This window comes from Prunus avium, chromosome 1 (assembly GCF_965620075.1).
Source record: "Prunus avium chromosome 1, drPruAviu1.hap1.1, whole genome shotgun sequence".
Lineage (NCBI taxonomy): Eukaryota > Viridiplantae > Streptophyta > Magnoliopsida > Rosales > Rosaceae > Prunus > Prunus avium.
In genome coordinates this window covers 43251800-43270547 of record NC_142284.1, presented here as the reverse complement: position 1 = coordinate 43270547, position 18748 = coordinate 43251800, and the positions used below count along the sequence as shown (strand labels likewise).

Below are 18748 nucleotides of genomic sequence, written 5' to 3'. Positions count from 1 at the left end.
ATATAACGCACCCACACTAAATTTCTGCAGAAGACAAAAGGTATGGCCTTATTCATGGGATAAAAACTTGCACACTTAACCAGGTTTAGGTATTGGTAAAGAGCTATGTCAAGATGTGTAAAGCTATAAATTCTCATTTAAGAAGAGAGGCCTCTACAAATAAAAAGTAAAACTGTGATAATTTGAGGTTATACTTGGCTGATAATTAAGTTCTTCGCATGCCAGTCTACAAGTATTTGTAATAAGTCGAAGCTCTTGTTTGTTTAACCCATAAAGCCCCCTCCAGGCATATTGGGCCCTTGTGAGGGAACTTGTCCCTGTGAAACTAATTGCGACCGGCCTTGAACATAAGCTTGACCCATTCCTGTCCCAACCAACTGCTGTTGTTGGTGCTGTTGCTGCAGTTGCTGCAATTGTGGAAGCTGTTGTTGTGATTGTAGCTGGGAGAGCTGCTGCTGTTGCAGCTGTGGAAGCTGCTGCTGTTGTTGTAGCTGTGGAAGTTGCTGCTGCTGCTGTTGTTGCTGCAGTTGTGGAATTTGTTGCTGTTGCTGCAGTTGTGGAATTTGTTGCTGTTGTTGCAGTTGAGGATGCTGCTGCTGTTGTTGTTGTTGCAGTTGAGGATGCTGCTGCTGTTGTTGTTGCAGTTGAGGATGCTGCTGCTGTTGTTGCAGTTGAGGATGCTGCTGCGTCTGTTGTTGCATCTGAGGATGCTGCTGCTGCTGCTGCTGCTGTTGTTGCATCTGAGGATGCTGTTGCTGTTGTTGCAGCTGCTGCTGCTGCTGCTGAAGCTGTGGATGTTGTTGTTGTAGCTGTGGATGCTGCTGCTGCTGCTGTAGCTGTGGATGCTGTTGTGGTTGCTGCTGTTGCATTTGTTGCTGCTGTTGTTGCTGACCACCTACTTGTGGCTTAAACACAACCATATCCTGAACCGACGGTAGACTTAGCTTTAAAAGAACCAGGTTATAAGAAAGTTACAATGCCGTGCCACAACCTCATTTTGGAGAACCCCCGCAGGCATCCATTTCAAAATTGGAAAAAATTAAAACAAAAGTTGAGGGATATGCAGGGAACCTTCAGAACTGAAAGCACCTTGTACAGGCTGCTACAAAGCTCTTTAATCTATCCCCCACAATCTTCACAAAATACAAGGTTCATTTTGCAGGTTGCTTTTAATACTGAAGGTACCTTACATATGCTTTGTGGACTTGCAAGCTCAGAGTTGGTGGCTATTAAAACTTTATTTGGAAAAAAATAAATAATAAGCAATACAATCAGCAGTAATAAGAATGGCAATCTCACCCCAGGAAAAAGCATTCCAATCAAGCGGCAAGCTTTGTCAGAAACAGAGAGCAGTAGTGTCTGAGAGGGCAATTGGATCACAGCACACTGAAAAAAAGTGGGAACCAGCTTTTTGAGAAAAAAATCTATCAGAAAGAACTCAATTTCATATTTACATTCAGAGGAAAACTATTATTAAAGGTCAAATAAAATAGAAGACACCAACTAGCTTTGATACTGAAGCCTCACAAGGATGAGAACAGAATCCAAAATTTAACCCCACTTCAAGCTGACCATTATTCACCCAAATAAATGCATAAATAACACAAATGGAATATAGTTTATCACAGCATTTGGAGGTTATTGAGTTTGATTAAATAATTATCTAGGTTCATATGAGAATGTCACAAAGCAAGGGCTAATAATGATGATTATGTTAATATAAATGAAAGAGCATGATCATTGGACATGAGAAACTTAAGGGATAAAGTGGAAGCTGTAAGTAATTGAATAGCAATAAGGAGAGTTTTTCAATGTTGAGACTTGAGAAAAAGTGAAGTCCCCTCATTCAAAAAGTATAGATGTGGTTCACTCTGTCTCACCCCGCCAAAAACCCAAACAAAAAAAACAAAAAAAGGGCTTGAAAAAGGAAGTGCAGCATGAATGATGAAAGTCATAAATTTTGTGAAGAAAATCAAATTGGAATATGTTGGCTACACTTACAGGAAGAAATACATATAAGGGAAGGGAGAGAGAGTAGGCATCTTACAAGCTTCTTTTCTTGCAACTGCCCAAGAAACCCATGCTGATTCATTGCCCGAAAAACAAGAAAGTCTGCCCTTCCAACATATTGCCTGAAATTATAAATGTTGATGAAATCAAGAAGACTGAGGAGTATAACAACTACAGGACAATATATACACAGAAATATATAAAATACAAGAGGGAAATCTTTCAATAAACAGTAGTTACTTGTTATTCATGTGGTCCTGAGATATGAGCCTGACTATTTGCATTGTCGGTGGCCAGTTTGCTGCAAGCCTGAGGAGTGAGAAAACACAGGTCGATCAATATAGGTAAAAGATATATGCCAATGACATTACGTTTTACCATAATTATAACACTTTATTGTGCAGTAAAGCACCAACCAACAAGGCCAGCCCAACTAAAGAGTTCTGATCAAAACTTATAGCAACCACTCTCAGATCATCAGGATTCTAAGAATGGAGGTAACTTGAGAAAACACAGTCACTCTCAGATCATCTATTTTTGCCTAGTAAAGGTGCATGAAATCAAGTTGAGTATAAACTCAGTTCACTAACTTTTTATTTTAACCAATAGTAGTAGACCTTTTTTCCTAAAAATAAATAAATTTGTGTTAAAGATAGAAGATAGAAACTTTAAACCATTGATTATATTCCATTGACATATTATTTAGCAAAGAAAATAGAGCACTCCCCCAACTTACGTCTCAGAAGCTGAAGCACTCCTGTAACCCTGACAAAGAAGCATTTGGGATTTTAGTAAATAATTGAGTGACTGCTAATATTGTAAAAGATAAATGGGAAAATTACAAACAAACCCCATTTGGTTAGGCCCTAAAACATTGCTTATCTCTGTGGTTTATTTCAGGACACTTGCATCTTTCTGGTTTACTAAAATTTCTATTTAACATGTGTCATTAACAACACATAAGAAAACTATATATCCACTTTTTGTGTTCTCTGCAATTATTGTTCTCTCTCTCCTTCTCTGGCACCAAATGCATAATAATTTTGTAAGATAAATCACTCAAAAGCACAATCACAAGGGAACACATAGAAAACCTATGGTTATCCATGATAGACACATTGGCTTTGATTCTATGGAAATCTGGAGTTCGCGTTTCTCTGTTTTGATAGTTTGGCAGTGGAGTTTTGGGTGAAGAGTGGAGTTGATGGAAATCAAAGATGAAGAAAAGGATGGGCATATGGTCTTTCACAACCCAATTTTTATGACAACATCCTGAAAATTCTCATGTGCCAGAGCCACACACATGCTTCATTTTTTTTCTTCTCAAAATTAATGATTATGTGCAATGAAAGAAACCACAGAAGTATGAGTGTCACAAAATAAACCATAAGCACAAAATGTCAGACCACATGGGGTGTATCTGTAATTTTCCCAAAACAACTTTAAGTAAAAGCACATAAAAGCATATGAACATCCTACAAGAGAGTAAACTTTATTAGAGGGGGGAAAAAGTAGAATCCTAAAAACAAGTGTAAAATTAAAAAGAAGTCCATGTGATCCATGAGGCATCTGAGAACAAACCTCTAATCTAGTGATAAATACAGGTTGCCCTTGTCTCTGCCCAGATAAATTTCCCTGCATGTGTTTAGATCATTCAAATATAAGTGATTGCAGAATTCCACAGTAAACAAGAGCCAACCCTCTTATAAATTTTCCCTGATATTCTATCTCACAAAAGCCCAACTCAAATATTTTCCAAAAACATATAATAGACCTACCTCCCAGACTTTCACATATTTGGATTGTGCAGATTGCAGAGCGCTTGATGTCTGTTGTGACAACGGTACATTAGGTGCTGAACTATTGTTTGCACCAAGTGACTGTATCCCAGCTTGCACCTGTTGAGGCATTCCTGGAGTAGGAATCATGGTACCAGTTCCAGAGGAGGAACCTGATGAACCAAGGGCACTCATCATGTTAGGGTTCATGCCAATTGCACTTTGAACCATTTGTGGTCCCGAGAGGTTTCCTTGGCTCATGCCAGGTACAGATTGACCCATACTAACACCACCTTGAAGGTTACTCATTGGTTGCGAAATCCCAAGGTTATTATTTCCAGACACATTAGAATTAGCTGAAGTAAATGAACCAAGACCTGAGTTCTGTGCAACCTGTGTAAGAGTGCCAGACCCTGAAGATGAAAACACGTTTTGAGCAGCACCCACTGAAGATGCCATTCCACTAGATATCATGTTTGATACATGCATGGCCATAGGATTTTGACCCATAGTTTGGAGTCCTATAGAAGTTCCTCCAGTTAAGGCTGCTGAGTTCATCACGCGTGCTTGAGAGATATTGTTGAGGATGCTACCGACAGGACGTGAGGGATGTGTCACACCACTCACTACAGGTTTCAAATCTGGCACATTCTCATTATTTGTGGTCATCTCTTGAGAAGCAGAAGATGGTGAAGAGGTCTGCAAGCTTGGGACTCCTTGGGAAGGAGGACGGACAGATGGAATATGTGGAAACGCAGGTCCAGCTACCATGGAACTTACAGTACTTGGCTCCTAAACAAATTATATCAGAAATCTATGACAACTTGCATAATTTAAATCAACACAACAGAACAAAAAAAAAAAACAACCCTTGCAGCACAAAGCATAAAACTCAAATGGGAGCATAACAAATCTTACAACTTTTACAGTAGCAGGAGGCACATTTCCAACAGCAACTGGTTGCCGATTCATAACAGATCCATTCACTAATTTGGAAAGTAAACCAAAAAAAAGGGGGTAAGTCTTCAACAAAGCAGGATAAGCAAGAATTAACCATGAAAAAATTATGAACAACCTAACCATAACAAACTTAATTGATTAATTCAAACCGGAAAGATCCTTTTATCCTATGAATTGCAAACATTTCCACTTATTATGTTCATCTGTGAGGTGTTCATAATGATAAGCCAAGTACTCTTATACGTAAAAATAAAATAAAAACTGCAAGTACATTGGTATTGAGGCATTGATCATTTCAACTGAAAGATAAAAGCAAGAATAAAATCAAATGTATATTTGGAAAGAAATCATTAAGTTCTTTCATTAAAATTAAAAATAAACCAGATATTTTGCACTATAAAAAAATACATGATATTCAATATCTAACACGTTTAGAAAGGGAGCAGCATATTGACTGCAAAAACAACCAGATGGCATAGAAGTTGGAGGCGGCCCTGTAACTGAAGCAACAGGAGCTATGTCCATTTTCACAGGACTCTGATTCGAGGGCAAATTTGTACTTCCAGGACGACTTAAAGTAGCACGGGCCTCCATAAAGTTCTCTGAGATTATAACAAGAAACTGGGGGTTTTTTGCATTATCAATTGGTGGGTCTGCCGCCCGGGGGTTGCGCTTTCCCTGCATTGGAAAAGTGGTCTCTATCATGCCAACTTCTAGTGATTTTAAACCATAGAAAATAAAATATCATTCTGGCAATAATTATGTCACCTCTCTTTTGTATCAGATCAAATATTCTTCTTTACAGGTTAATTAACATAATTAGACAGTAGTTAAACGTATAACCAAAGAAAGCTATATCTTCTTTCAGGATAGTCTAAGCAATTAAGTTTAGAGTTTAGCGACATAAAGGTGTAAAATAGAGCACTATGGAAAATAAATAAAGGGTCGTTAATATGTTGATTTAGCAAAAAACAAAAAATAGTCAAGGGTATAATATATAAGGACAAAAAATAAGAAATAGAGTCAAACTATCAGCATACCGCATTATAAATTGCTCTGAGTTTAGGTAGCTGTTTTGGACAAATGACTGACAGCGAAACAGAGCACTGGATGGAAAAGTAAGGTATCAGTACTGATGATGTTCAACCTCATGAGAAAAAAGGAACATCCACCATTAAACTAAACAAAAAAACTACCTGTGGAAATGATTTAGCAACAGCCTCAGCATCATAAAGACGGTTTTCTGTTTGTGCATCAATACTTTCATTCTGCTCTAAATTTTGCATTTGTGGTCGATACACTGGTGTGGGCAAGGGGTGAGGGTTACTAGCAGCAACAAGTATGCAATGCTTCTGACAATCCACATTTTGTTGATTTTGGTTTCCATTTTGAACAGTAGGGAACATCTGAGTTACACAGCAGAAGAATAGTAAATGTTAAGCTTAAAATGTAACCTTAAGAACTGCAGTCAATAATGATCCAAAAGGCTTATGATCTTTTAACTTAAAATCTGTGGAAAATCGGAAATAGATCCACAGCAGCTGTAAGTTATAACTTGTAATTTAATCTGACTCACTTCTCCACATTCTTTCCATAAACCAAATTGTAGACTCTTTGTGGTCAAGAACCAATCCTTAGCAGTGAGACATGTTTTCATTCCGTCCCCTAGAACTAATAGTCACCAGTATAAATGGAAGCCATTGTGATATAAATTTTGACTCACTTTTTTTGATAAAAAAAACAAAAACAATTATTTGTATGGATAAGCAAAATACTTGGACTGACTGAAACAACATACCATTAGAGCTTCAGAAAGCCCTTCCGCAATTGCAGCATCACTAAAACCACCCCCAGAAAAGGGTATAGCTGAAAGCCACTGTAAAAATAGATCTAAATCCCTTGTCCAGCCACTCCGTTGTACCAGGCAACCTGCATAAAAGGTTGTACAAGTATAAAAAGATATTGAGCTAAAGCCAGTTACAGTAAAGACATGGAAATTCCTGCATATTATCTAGATGAAATGGAAGCTTCATAACATCGCAGGCATGTTACTCTTATATAAGTGATAATTGTACCAGAAAAACTTCCATTTTCCAGCCATACGTTTTCCTTCTAAGGGGAACTGGAAAATGTACTTTTTGAAGTAGTGTAGTTCATTGTGTTTCAACATAAAGTTCACAAAAGTAGACAAGGCACTCAATTCAAACAAGTTGATGTCTTCCCGGCGGTATTATGCACAAAGAACAGCTACATTGGTATGATTTTATTCTTTAACCTAAATCCACTGAGAACCCACCACTGCAAAGGGATCATTCCATAAAGTATGATGTGAAAATCACCAAGCAATAATTTGTAAACCTTGAACAATATTTCCAGCTTAACTTTGCAAAGAATTATTCAACTTAGTGTCAGATTGAATCCTGTTAGTACCAGGATGTAGGACTGCTAGCCAGCATCTTAATTCCTCAAGAATTTGTTGTCGACCCCAGATCAAAGTAATAAAGTAACAAGAGAGGTCATATATTGGATAACAAGGATTAAGACGAATGAAAACTACATACCGCAATACGATCCATGAGTATAGAAGGTGACCAGGGAGAGCTCAACAGTAGAAGTAGAGGGCTTCTGTATCTCAAAAGCAAAATATCTCGTAAATAAGAAAAATGCTAGCAAGCTAGAACTAAATCTTACAGAGGGAATTCATAATGCTAGCTGAAAATGAAATGTTAGATTATAGATGTCTATGGTTTGATAAATAATTAATAAATAAGGCATGATGACCAGAAAGTGAGAAAAGTTAATACAACATTACAAAAAATTGAATCCTGCGAAGGAAACTGGACAACACTAAAATGCATTATCTGGAATGCCAAACATTATATGGGCACATGTTCAGAAAATAGCTTTTGCATGAACAATTAGCAGTTCTTGACAAATGCCTTTCTGACAGAATCATAAACATAGGCAATAATAAATTTATTGAAAAAAGGCGCATACCTGCCCACTCAACTCGTTTCCACAGAAACACCTGCATGAAAAAAAATAAATCAGAACTGGCATATAGATATAGTAATGCATAAAATGCCATTCAAGTTAACGATCCAACATGTAACGAGAAAAGGCAATGACATATTGAAAGCTCATACATGGCTCTATGCACAGGAATATAATTAATGAACCTAGTTAATCTTCCTAATATGAACTGTAATTGAAGCTGTTATAGCTGGGCACTTGTTAACTTTTAGAGTTCTCATGGACAATTTAATAAGTTTTCCATGTGCAAGAAAATGAAACTGTAAGCGGCAAGGCATGATAAAATTTCATCATTTATGCAACCCTCTAGGGAAAACTATGACAAAACACAAACGAAGAAAAACAGAAGAATGAGTTAGAACTTAAATAGCGGACCTCACAATCTTCTCTAAATAATCTACAACAATGAGTTCCCAAAAGAGACCCACGGCTGCAGTCCCTTCAACAGCGATGATCAGTTGTTTCTCAGCCATTAGGGTTTTCTCTGTGACAGAAATGGGAATCCCCTTTTAAAGATCACACTGGCAACCTCGGGGATATCGATTAGTCTCACTGACAAGCGTGTATGCACTTATTTTTTCTAGTTATTGACACGTCAGTGTGGAACTCTATAAAAGACAAACTAACTATCCACCATTGACCACATGTAACCTATAATAGTAATTAATTAATAATAATAACTGTAAAAATCAAATCAACTAGAGCAAAACACCCCGCTTCAAGATGTCTGAGGATTTATCCTCTCTCCTTTATTTCACCACCAGAGGAAACCCAGAACGTTTGAATTTATTTGCTCAAACACGATATCATTAAGTTCAGAAATGAATCAAAAGCGAAAAGTAAGCCAACCAGTTATTCAATGTAAAAACCTAAAATGTAAATATGAGAGGTTTATAGCCTATGCTATATATTCCTAAAGCATAAATTTCTATAATAACCAAGAGTCAACCCATTAAACCTCTTGTATTGAACATAATTTGGATGGAAGTTCAGCATGATATATGGAAAATATCTAGTTGATATTATAGGACTTATTTTCCACCACATGCCAATAAGCAACAGTTCAACATTTGCAGATCATCACCGCTGACAACTTCTAACTAGTTAATTTTATATATATATATATATATATAAAATTCAGTTTCCATCAGTTGTACAAAATTAAACCTTGTACATTGTAGAAATATAGCAAGGCTGCATATGGTTTCAACAGTATAAGGGTTTAGAAATTGGACATTTTGTGGTTCACTGATCCATTTTTCTGAGGTACTTCTATAGCCGGCCAAAGAATTCAAAATTAAACCAAAACTCTATGATTCAAGTTACCCAAAAATTACTCCAAATAACCAATATCAGATTGAAATGCAGCGTCTTCAAGTACAAAAGTAAAATTGCAATTTAAGTTCAATTCCGAGCTACCAAACCCAGCCGGAAACAAACTAATACATCACATAAAAGAGCCATAAACATTTCTCCTCCAATAAAAATAAACGAAAAGGTAAAATCTTGTAGTTAGAGTGGCAGTCGCAAAAGTTAAAAGTTTCTTCCCTCTTTCCCACAACTTCTCAGAAACCAAACAAACCAAAACCCTAACATCACTAAAAATCAAAATCAAAATCAAAATCAACAAAAGAATACACTGAGTATGAGAAGTTCCTACCTGATTATCTTATCAAGGTAATCAGATATAACGGTTGACCAGTAGGGCCCCATGGCCGCGGTGCCTTCAACGGCGACGATCAGCTGCTTCTCCGCCATACTATGGCCAGAAAGGACCGTTAACTAACACTAAGAAATTTCAACTGGCTTGCGACAGGTTGTCCGTCAATGTGAGAAAGTTGAAAGCTTGAAATGGGATCAGTGAAGGAAACGCAGCGTCTGGTTGGAGACAGCAGGCACCAGTATTTAAACGAGAGCCAAAACCCCGCTACTACAACTACGACTGGTTTTTGGGGTTCCTCTGGTGGCGCAAAATTAGAGGGCGGGCGCATCGGGTTTTTTCGTTGGAAGGTGGAAACCTCTATAAACGGTAAGTTTTGCTGGACAAAACAAATACAAATCCTTTCTTTTTGTATTTCTTCCTATTAAGCCAAACAAATTTCATTTCTTGAATTAAATCTTATGTCAATTGTATGAAAAAATATATATATATATATTATGGTTAAAATAATTGTACTATATAAGACTTTTTTTTAATCGACAGCTATTCGAGAACACCATGTAAGATAAATATTGAGTATTTAGTAATTATTATGGATCATACTTTATATATAAAAAAAATGAAGTTTAATGATGTGCATTGAATCTCATTCAATTGTTGAACATGATGTTTTTGTGGATCACCAGAGACAATTTACATGAGTTTGGAATTGAGTAGTAGCTACACTTATTGAACATTTTCAATTCCTTTTAATGTAATAAAATAAGAGAATATTATACATACCAAAGACAATTTTCAAGAAGTTCATGTGTCATAATTTTCTAATAGTTTTCAATTCCAACTCATGTCATGTATTTGTGGATCACCAGCTTCGATTCGATTCGATTATATTGAATTCACAATTTAATACATATTAAATTTTATGCGAATTTGCTACATTTTCTTAGTTACGATTGAATTCTAATGAGCTTGTATTATATTGGATAATTCGAAATCTAAATATATGGTTGTAAGTAAGTTCTATACATTTTCATCAATACAAGTCGGATTGGATTATATTGAAAAATACAATTCAAACGCATATTCCCTACATTTTCAAGGTTAGGAAGCCCTAATTTCCTCCCAAACTTTTTTAGATTAACTAAAGTAAACCATTCAACCTATATGGGTCATTATAAATTCATACCCAACCTTTGTTGACCCGTTTGACCAATATATGAACTTTGTGAATCCTTTCATAAAACACCATATGTTACTCAGTCCGTCAGGAACCTCGTTAAGTGATGAGGTGATGTTGTCGACGTGGGTTTTTTTAATGACGTCGAGCAATTTAAAAGGTCACCATGGCGGCTCAAAGTTGGAGGTTGCCAGGTCGGATTCCCGCCCAAATGAAGCTGCACGGATTGCCTTCCCCAAAAACGATGAAGCCCTAATCCCCAAATTAAACCTAAATCGTCGATTCCTCTACAGAGTACAGAAAAAAACTTCTCTTTCCACTGCCTAAAGCCTTCCATTCCTGTGGATCACAGAGGTAAAGGGAATCGAATCTTAAAGGTTTGAGTTGTTGTCGATGATGGCTTGGTGTACTAGACCTCGAGAAGAAGTGAAACCATAAGTTTCAAATTGTGATATTGGATTTGTGGGTTGTATTTGTAAGTTTCGAATGGTGGGGCCTGGTTTTGGGTTGTGTTTGTCGATGTTGTGCTCTATTGCTTTTGGCTTTTTCGATTTATGATTTTACCCTTTTAGGTTTTGGTTTAATTGTTTATGGTTTTGCCATTTGTTTATGTTATTCCCATTAGTTTATGTTTTTCCCTTTTACGGTTTGGGTTCCATTTGATACTGAAAGAAGGGTTTTTTCCACTGTGTATAGTCAATGCAGTGACTTATATGGTCCCAATGAATACTATGGTATATATGATGTCTAATTGCATGTGCATTTTGGTATTTTCAGGTAATCCTGATATGTTTACAGTGAACATGTATAATGGGGACAAATTTAGTGATAATTTCTATGTTTGAGGTGATATTGCCTATTTTGATTATGTTGATAAGGGCAGATTGTCTATGGTTGAAATAGGTTATATGGTTCAGGAATTGGGTTATCTGGAAGGGATTATACTATATCATTATCAGTTACCTGGGCATTCAAACTCTCTCACATTGCTGCAGTATGATGAAGATGTAGTAGATATGTGTGCATTAGTTCCAAAATTTAAGGAGATTGAGATATATCTAGAGCATTTAGACTGTGACGTTGAAGACTTCCTTAAAAGTAAAGAATCCCAATCCAGTTCTACAGTTGAGAAAAAGTGTAAAATGCTTATTGAGGAAATACATAAGGAACATTCTCTGGCAATTATACCAAGTGGAAGCAAAGTGAAGTTGACACTGAGGTTGAGAGTGGTTGTGAGACTAAGGTTGAAACTGGAAATGTGACTGGAAATGAGGAGGCATTGGTAAGGGAAATGAGAATAATTGGGAAAGGAAATGCAGTTGTAACAGAACCATCTGATTCCTGTGATGGTTATCCTTTTGACGACTCTGGATTGGTTGATACTGGGTATGTAATGCACGAGAATAATGATATTGACCTAAATACCTTAGTTGGAGATGATTGGTTGGGTGGAATTTCATTTACAAATATACAAGGCCATGTTGCACATGAATTTGCAAGTGAGGCCATAACTAAAGCTACAAATGGGCATGAACTACCTGCAAATGGGCCTGAACAAGATGGGCTTGATCAAGGTGCAAATGGTCATCCTCAAGGTCGACCTGGGCCTGAGGAAGGTGGAAATAGGCCTGAGAATGGTGTCACTGGGTTTGATCAAGGAAGAACTGGACATGAGAGGTTTTTTTTGCAGTGACCATATTAATGCTGAGCTGTGGGCTGCATCAGATGTGGAAGAAGGTGGTTCGACTAAGAGGTTCACAGAATACAATCCTGAGACAGACAACCATGATCCACAGTTTGAGTTGGGCATGATGTTTTCTAATTGTCATGTGTTTAAAAAGGCAGTTAAATCACATTGCCTGAAGCATAGGAAAGATATATATTTTAAGAGGAATGAGAGATACAAATTGAAAGTTTACCGTAAGGAAGACCCATGCCCATGGCATATATATATATATGTATCTGCTAAGAGTTCTGTGGATAAGACCTTGGTTGTGAAGATTTACAACCCTAACCATAATTGTAGTAGGATTTGGAAGAATAAACAAGCCACCACCAAATGGATAACTGACACTTTCATTGATAGGGTTCAATCCAATCCTCACATTCCATCAAAATCACTTTTGGATGTTGCTGCTAAGGAATGGGTTGTTGGTGTTTCACACATAAAGTGTTATAGAGCCAACAAAGTTGCTATTCAGTTGATAGAGGGGACTATGGCTTCACAATATAGCAGGTTATGGGACTATTGTGAAGAAGTGAAGAGAACTAATCCATGAACCATTATGAAAATGAAGTGTGATTTTAATGGCAATGATGCAATATTTCAAAGACTTTGTGTCTATTTAGGAGGGTGTAAAAAGGGGTTCAAAGAATGTTGTAGGCCTATAATTGGGTTAGATGGTTGTCACTTGAAGGGAGTCTATGGAGGCAACTGTTGACAGCCATTGGGATAGATGCAAACAATGAGACTTGGGTCATTGCTTATGCAGTGGTGGAAATGGAGACAATGGACTCTTGGACTTGGTTCTTTGAACTGCTAGCTGCTGATGTTGGAATTGTTAACTCACATGGGTGGTCGTTTATTTCTGACAGGTAAAAAGAATTGCCTGGAGCATTTTAAGATGTAGTACCTAATGTTGAGCATCGTTTTTGTGCTAGGCATCTATTCAGCAACTACATACAACTGTACAAGGGCAAGGCACTTAAGGACATGTACTGGGGTTGTGCAAGAGCCACTGTAGTTGAGCAATATCGGAGGTGCATGGATCATCTAAAGACACTTAATATTGGGGCCTGCAAGAGATAAGCCAATCATAACTTTGGAGGAGATAATAAGATGCCTATTGATGAGTAGAATAGCATCCAGAAGGTGCAAGATGATGAGTTGGCCTTATGAATTATGCCCTAACATTGTTAACCGACTACAAGCCAAAAAGGTTCTATCTGGGCAATACACAATCATATGGTCAAGAGGCTCTAAATATCAAGTGGATGGTGGGAAATGGGATCAATATATAGTGGACTTAGACAAACACACTTGTTCTTGCAAGGAATTGGACTTAAGTGGTATACCATGTGCTCATGGTATTGCTGCAGAACATTACAAAGGGGGTAAACCAGTTGAGGAGAATGTCAAATCTTGCTATAGCATAATTGCCTACCTTAGAGCCCCTGACAACCTTATACAACCAATTAATGGTCCAAATCCATGAGCCAGGTCTGAGCATGAAGCTATTAAGCCATCATCATACAATAGACAGCCAGGAAGACCAAAGAAACTAAGGAGAAAAGAGGCTAAGGAGAAAATTGACAAAGGGGGTAAGAAATGGCTTGGAAAACAGGGCCTTGCTATGACGTGCAGCTACTGTGGAGAAGAATGTCACAACAGCAGGACTCATCACAGACATCTACCTTCAAAGCAAAATAAGAAAACTGGAAAAGCATATGGCTCCAAGGGGAATACAAAGAGAAAAGCTGCAAAGGGTAAGAAAAAATTGGAGAACCTCCAAATGTAAGTCTCTAAACCCTAGTATGTTGTTTGATGTATACAATTGTATGGTAAGTATGGTAACTATGCTTATACAATTGTTTGATGTATACAGGAATCAAAACCCTCAATTGAACCAATTGCAATGAGGACAAGAAGCTCCAAATCAACCCATATCTAGGAAAAGAAACATGAAACAATTGTGCAAGGATAAGTGAAACGAAGCCACACCTTTACTTCTTTTTTTTTTGCTTATGTTGAATTGTGCTTGAATTGATATATTTTGATATGGGAAGAGTTATGTTCTACTATGAATTGGTATATTTTGAGATGGGCAGAGTTATGTTCCACTCTGATTTGGTACATTTTGATATGGGATGAATTATGTTCAACTCTGATTTGTTATATTTTGATATGATAGTGGTTATCCTTTTGGGATGCCAACTTATGTATTTTAACACTTCAGTTTGGTTGTATTTATAGATGGGAAGTTATGCATTTTCATATTGGAACTTATATATTTTGACACTTGCATTTTCACACCTGCTTTTTTCAGAACAATTTACTAAATGTAAAGGTTTACAACTTCATTTCAAAATGTAAGGTTTTTGCATTTTCAACTTCATTTCACACCTACATTTTCAACTCTACTTTTCTCATTTCAAAATATAAAGATTTACAACTTCATTATAGACAGGACATAACTTACATTTCATTACAATGTTATCATACAAACACCCTTTGCAAAACAATAACTAAGACAAAGCCTAAAATTATAGTTCTAGCCTCACATTTTTGTTAGGTACATGTTTTCTCAAGTCCTCACCAAACAACACCAACAAAAACACCAAAATTGTGACCCATGAACCAAGCAGTACTACCCGCATAACCCTCCCTATTGTCGCCACTTTTCTTTGCAACTCCTCGTGCTTTTTTACCTTTCTCAGCAATCCAGGAATAACAGTCCTAAACCTTTCACATATTCGGGGATCAATCCACTGAAAGAAGTTGCACCCTTGTCCTCTCTGTACATTACATCAAGCCAATCACTTTCTAACCCAGATCCACAACAACAACAAATTCAAAAACACAAAACTTAGATCTCTTACCCCGTGCTTCGCACATCCAAATAAACGTCTCCCAGGGTTCGCATAAGTCAAGGAAGTGAACTCCTGAGCTCACTTACCACAACAACATTTCGGCGCCTTCATCTTTATATCAATTGGAAAAAAATGGAGGAGATGAAATTAGAGATTTGACGATTTTGGGGCTCATAGGCCTTTTCTTTTGTATGAATGGCTCAAGTCTTTTGTCGACGATTTTAAATTGCTCCATGTTATCAAAAATACCTACGACGACAGCACCACCTCATCACTTAACCAGGTTCCTGACGGACTGAGTGACAGAGGGTGTTTTATGAAAGGATTCACAAAGTTCATGTAGTGGTCAAATGGGTCAACAATGGCTGGGTATGAGTTTGTAATGACCCCTATAAGTTGGGGGTTTACTGTAGTTAATCCAACTTTTGTTTTCTTCTATCCTTTTTAAATAAATTTTAGTTGACATTGAAAAAAAAAATTGTGAGAGTCGGCCCGGAGAAGCCCACGTCCGCTTGAAAGAATGTAGAATCAGGGGCCCATTACAGCTTGACCTCTTATTAAAAAATAGAAATCTTGGCCGAGAAGCAAACGAACGAATCCGGTAGGCAATGATCCTGAAAACGACCCAAAACAACAAAACCCATTGGAAAATGGTACGCGCTAAATAAGCCGTGGACGAACCACACTCTTCTTACTCGTCTCTTTGCTTCTTAACCTGAAAGCTGATCTCTACTAGGAATCTGAACTCTGTAAAGGTAAAGGTTTTAGAAACTTCTCGTAAAACCCAGGTATTGTCTGGGCTTTGTTTAATTGGCAACGATGATGCTTCATTTTCGAGACCCAGCAAAGTTGAAGACTAAGAAGGTATTTCCCGGTGCCCCTCATATTCTTGTGTTTATATTTTGGTGGTAAATGTGTTTGAGTTATTTTTGGAGAGTCTATGGTGCTATTAAGCTTCTTTGGTCTTGAATTTTGTTTTTTTCGGATTTTTTATCTGAGCTTTATTATACACCCAGTTTATCAAATTTCCAATTTTGTCATGCCATGTTGCTTGCTTGTAATCAGCATTGAGATTGCGGTAATGGTGAACGTGCATGGACCCAGTTGGGTTTTCTTGAATTTTGTTGGGTAGAAAATCATGTTTAGGACCCGCAATAGGAGGACAACAAAAAATATAAATTTAATAATGTGACATTGTCAACCTCATTAAATGAAATTTTGGTATACTATTTTGGAGGAAAGAGTTTTGGAAGGTTTTGGGGCTGAATACATATAAGTGGATATGCGTCCAATAAATTATTCGGCAGTGTTACTTGTTCTTTGTGTGGTTAATAATTTCCCAAGTGATTTGTTGTCAATGGGGACAGATTGTGTTTGAAGAGGCTTATGCTGCTCGTGATTCCACAACACTTGAGCAACTGAAAGAATTGAGCTCTAAGCGTAGAATGATTGAGGAGTCTATTAATGAGAGCAGCTCCATTACTACGGCCATTGCGAGAGAAATGTCTGGAGGGTTAACTTCTCGTTCTGAACAGGTAATTTGTCAGTATGGCATTTGGTATTTGGAAGACTCACTTATTATTTCTTGCCAGGAATATGAGATTTATTTTACATCTTTCATTTTCATGCATATTAATGTCACCCTTTGAATATACATAAAAAGCTTTATTGTTCAGTAATGCTGGCACTACCCTGTTCTAATGGCGAACTCTGTTTGTTTGTAGGTACTTTAATATCTGTTTGGATGAAACATTTGCTGAACTCATGTCTTTGTTTTTAATAATCTTATGTTAGTTTAATGCCGTCCTTCAATCTTCATGTGTTTTAGGTTGTGAGATAATGTTACATGGAGAACTTGCGTATTTATTTTGGTACAAATTGATTCTTTCCGTTTGCATCTAGTACGACTATGTAATCCAGTCTCTGATAGCATTTGATGTTTTGCTTATTCTAGTATTCTTTTCAATGTCTCAGGTTCTTCACAACCTAGACATGTATCTTCCATTGCTGGAGAATTTGATTTTCCATGTTGGCATGATCAGCAACTTCAGCCAGATAGTTCGATGGAATTCAGAACTTAAGATGCAATGGACTAGTGCTCTTAGTTCATCTTCTTTCTTTAACTTTAAAGGTCCAAAATATTTTCAAATCAATAGCTTGCAGTTTGAGATTGGTATGACCCTTTTCCTTTATGGTGCAATCCTTCGGGAGAGGGCATTAGAAGTTCTTCCTGCAGGTAGAAGATGCTAGCTTACCTTCATATTGCACTTTTGAGATCTTTTATTATTGTAATTATTATTTCTTTTGTGACCATGGATGTAATTACCTGATCAGTTTCTTTGCGCTGTCGTAGACCTAGTGCAATCGGCCACCCTTTTCAGAGAAGCTGCTGGTGTTTTTCATCATCTTGCTCATAAGGTTCTTCCTATTCTACAATATTCACTCACTGCGGAAAGGCCACCAGAAGTTGTCTCATCTGTGTCCACTGTCATGAGCCTCATTTGTTTGGCCGAGGCCCAGGTGAGTTGCCATTACAGAATTGCGGATGTTTGCTCTGTCCATACTGATATATGAATAAATCCACTTACTTTCCTTTACTAGGCCAGTTTTAAAGAGATGATAAAAGTTTTACGGTAGGCTTCTTCTTTGTGATAATTGATGTTGTTACGAAAATGTAATAGGCGGTAACAATAAAGAGGGCTGAAGAGAAGGGCACTACCGTGGGTCTTTTGGCAAAGTTGCATCATGGTGTTGCAGAGTTGCTTGATGAAGCTGCAGGTGTTTTAAATACAGCAAGCAGGGAATGTAATGATATTTCTTCACGCATTGTGGTATGTGTGCTTTCATTTGCACAGTTTTATATTCCTTCCTCACCTTGAATGAACAGTTTGGGGCTGAGTGATCAGAAAGTTTTCTTTCCCATTTTGGTTGCTCTTTCCGGTTTGTACAGGAATTCATATCATGTTGCAAAGCGCTACATGAGTTAAAAAGTTTGAAATATTTTGCCGAAAGCCTGAAGATTGCCAACCAATTCGGGGCTGCCATCGGAGTTCTTAGAGTTGCACTGGTTGATGTGAAGAAGAAGAAAATGCCAGGCCAAGAGTCATGGAAATGTGTTCTCAAAGAGGAAATTGATAAGTTTGCGGAATTACTCAGGAAGCATGAACATGAAAACGAGTTTGTTTGGCATGAGAAAGTCCCCTCTGAGGATGAGTTGCCAAAACCTGAAGGTAACAAAATTGCAAGTATCATACCTTATCAACCCAAAAGATGGGAAAGACAACTTGCCTTCAAGATTTGAATGTACAGCAGAGAGAAGAGAACCACTTATTGTAAAGCATTTCTGTTTCAGGTGAAGCCAAACAGATTAAAGATTCCTAGATTAGTGAAAATCCAAGTTTTTGCTGGTTTCTTTCTTTAGCTATATGTGCTCAACAAAATTGTGTACATTGAGTTGCAACTTGCTGGTGCATTGCTGCGTTATCTCCTACAAAAGAAAGGAATTTCAGTTTCATTCTTCTAACTTTTCTTTAATCAAAG

At 37.3% G+C, this 18748-nt stretch overlaps 2 protein-coding genes across 3 annotated transcripts; one reads left to right on the top strand and one right to left on the bottom strand.

The window, feature by feature from the left end:
- Positions 1 to 114: 114 nt before the first annotated feature.
- Positions 115 to 9841, bottom strand: PFT1 (phytochrome and flowering time regulatory protein (PFT1)). Of its 2 annotated transcripts, none has more exons than XM_088247031.1 (15): positions 9442 to 9841; positions 7746 to 7776; positions 7310 to 7373; positions 6547 to 6677; positions 5945 to 6154; positions 5789 to 5854; positions 5216 to 5426; positions 4707 to 4774; positions 3789 to 4580; positions 3592 to 3645; positions 2747 to 2775; positions 2251 to 2319; positions 2048 to 2132; positions 1300 to 1386; positions 115 to 944 (listed from the first exon to the last, which is right to left on the bottom strand). In XM_088247031.1, the coding sequence occupies exons 1-15, from the start codon at positions 9537 to 9539 to the stop codon at positions 264 to 266; spliced, it is 2676 nt and encodes an 891-aa protein (XP_088103157.1). In that variant the 5' UTR covers positions 9540 to 9841; the 3' UTR covers positions 115 to 263. The 2 variants fall into 2 exon arrangements, with proteins under 2 accessions (XP_088103157.1, XP_088103158.1); XM_088247032.1 differs by having other exon boundaries at positions 115 to 923; positions 9442 to 9840.
- Positions 9842 to 15848: 6007 nt separating this feature from the next.
- Positions 15849 to 18628, top strand: LOC110757096 (Endosomal targeting BRO1-like domain-containing protein). Its single transcript, XM_021958635.2, has 6 exons — positions 15849 to 16072; positions 16576 to 16743; positions 17183 to 17444; positions 17562 to 17728; positions 17890 to 18039; positions 18159 to 18628. The coding sequence occupies exons 1-6, from the start codon at positions 16028 to 16030 to the stop codon at positions 18507 to 18509; spliced, it is 1143 nt and encodes a 380-aa protein (XP_021814327.1). The 5' UTR covers positions 15849 to 16027; the 3' UTR covers positions 18510 to 18628.
- Positions 18629 to 18748: the final 120 nt, after the last annotated feature.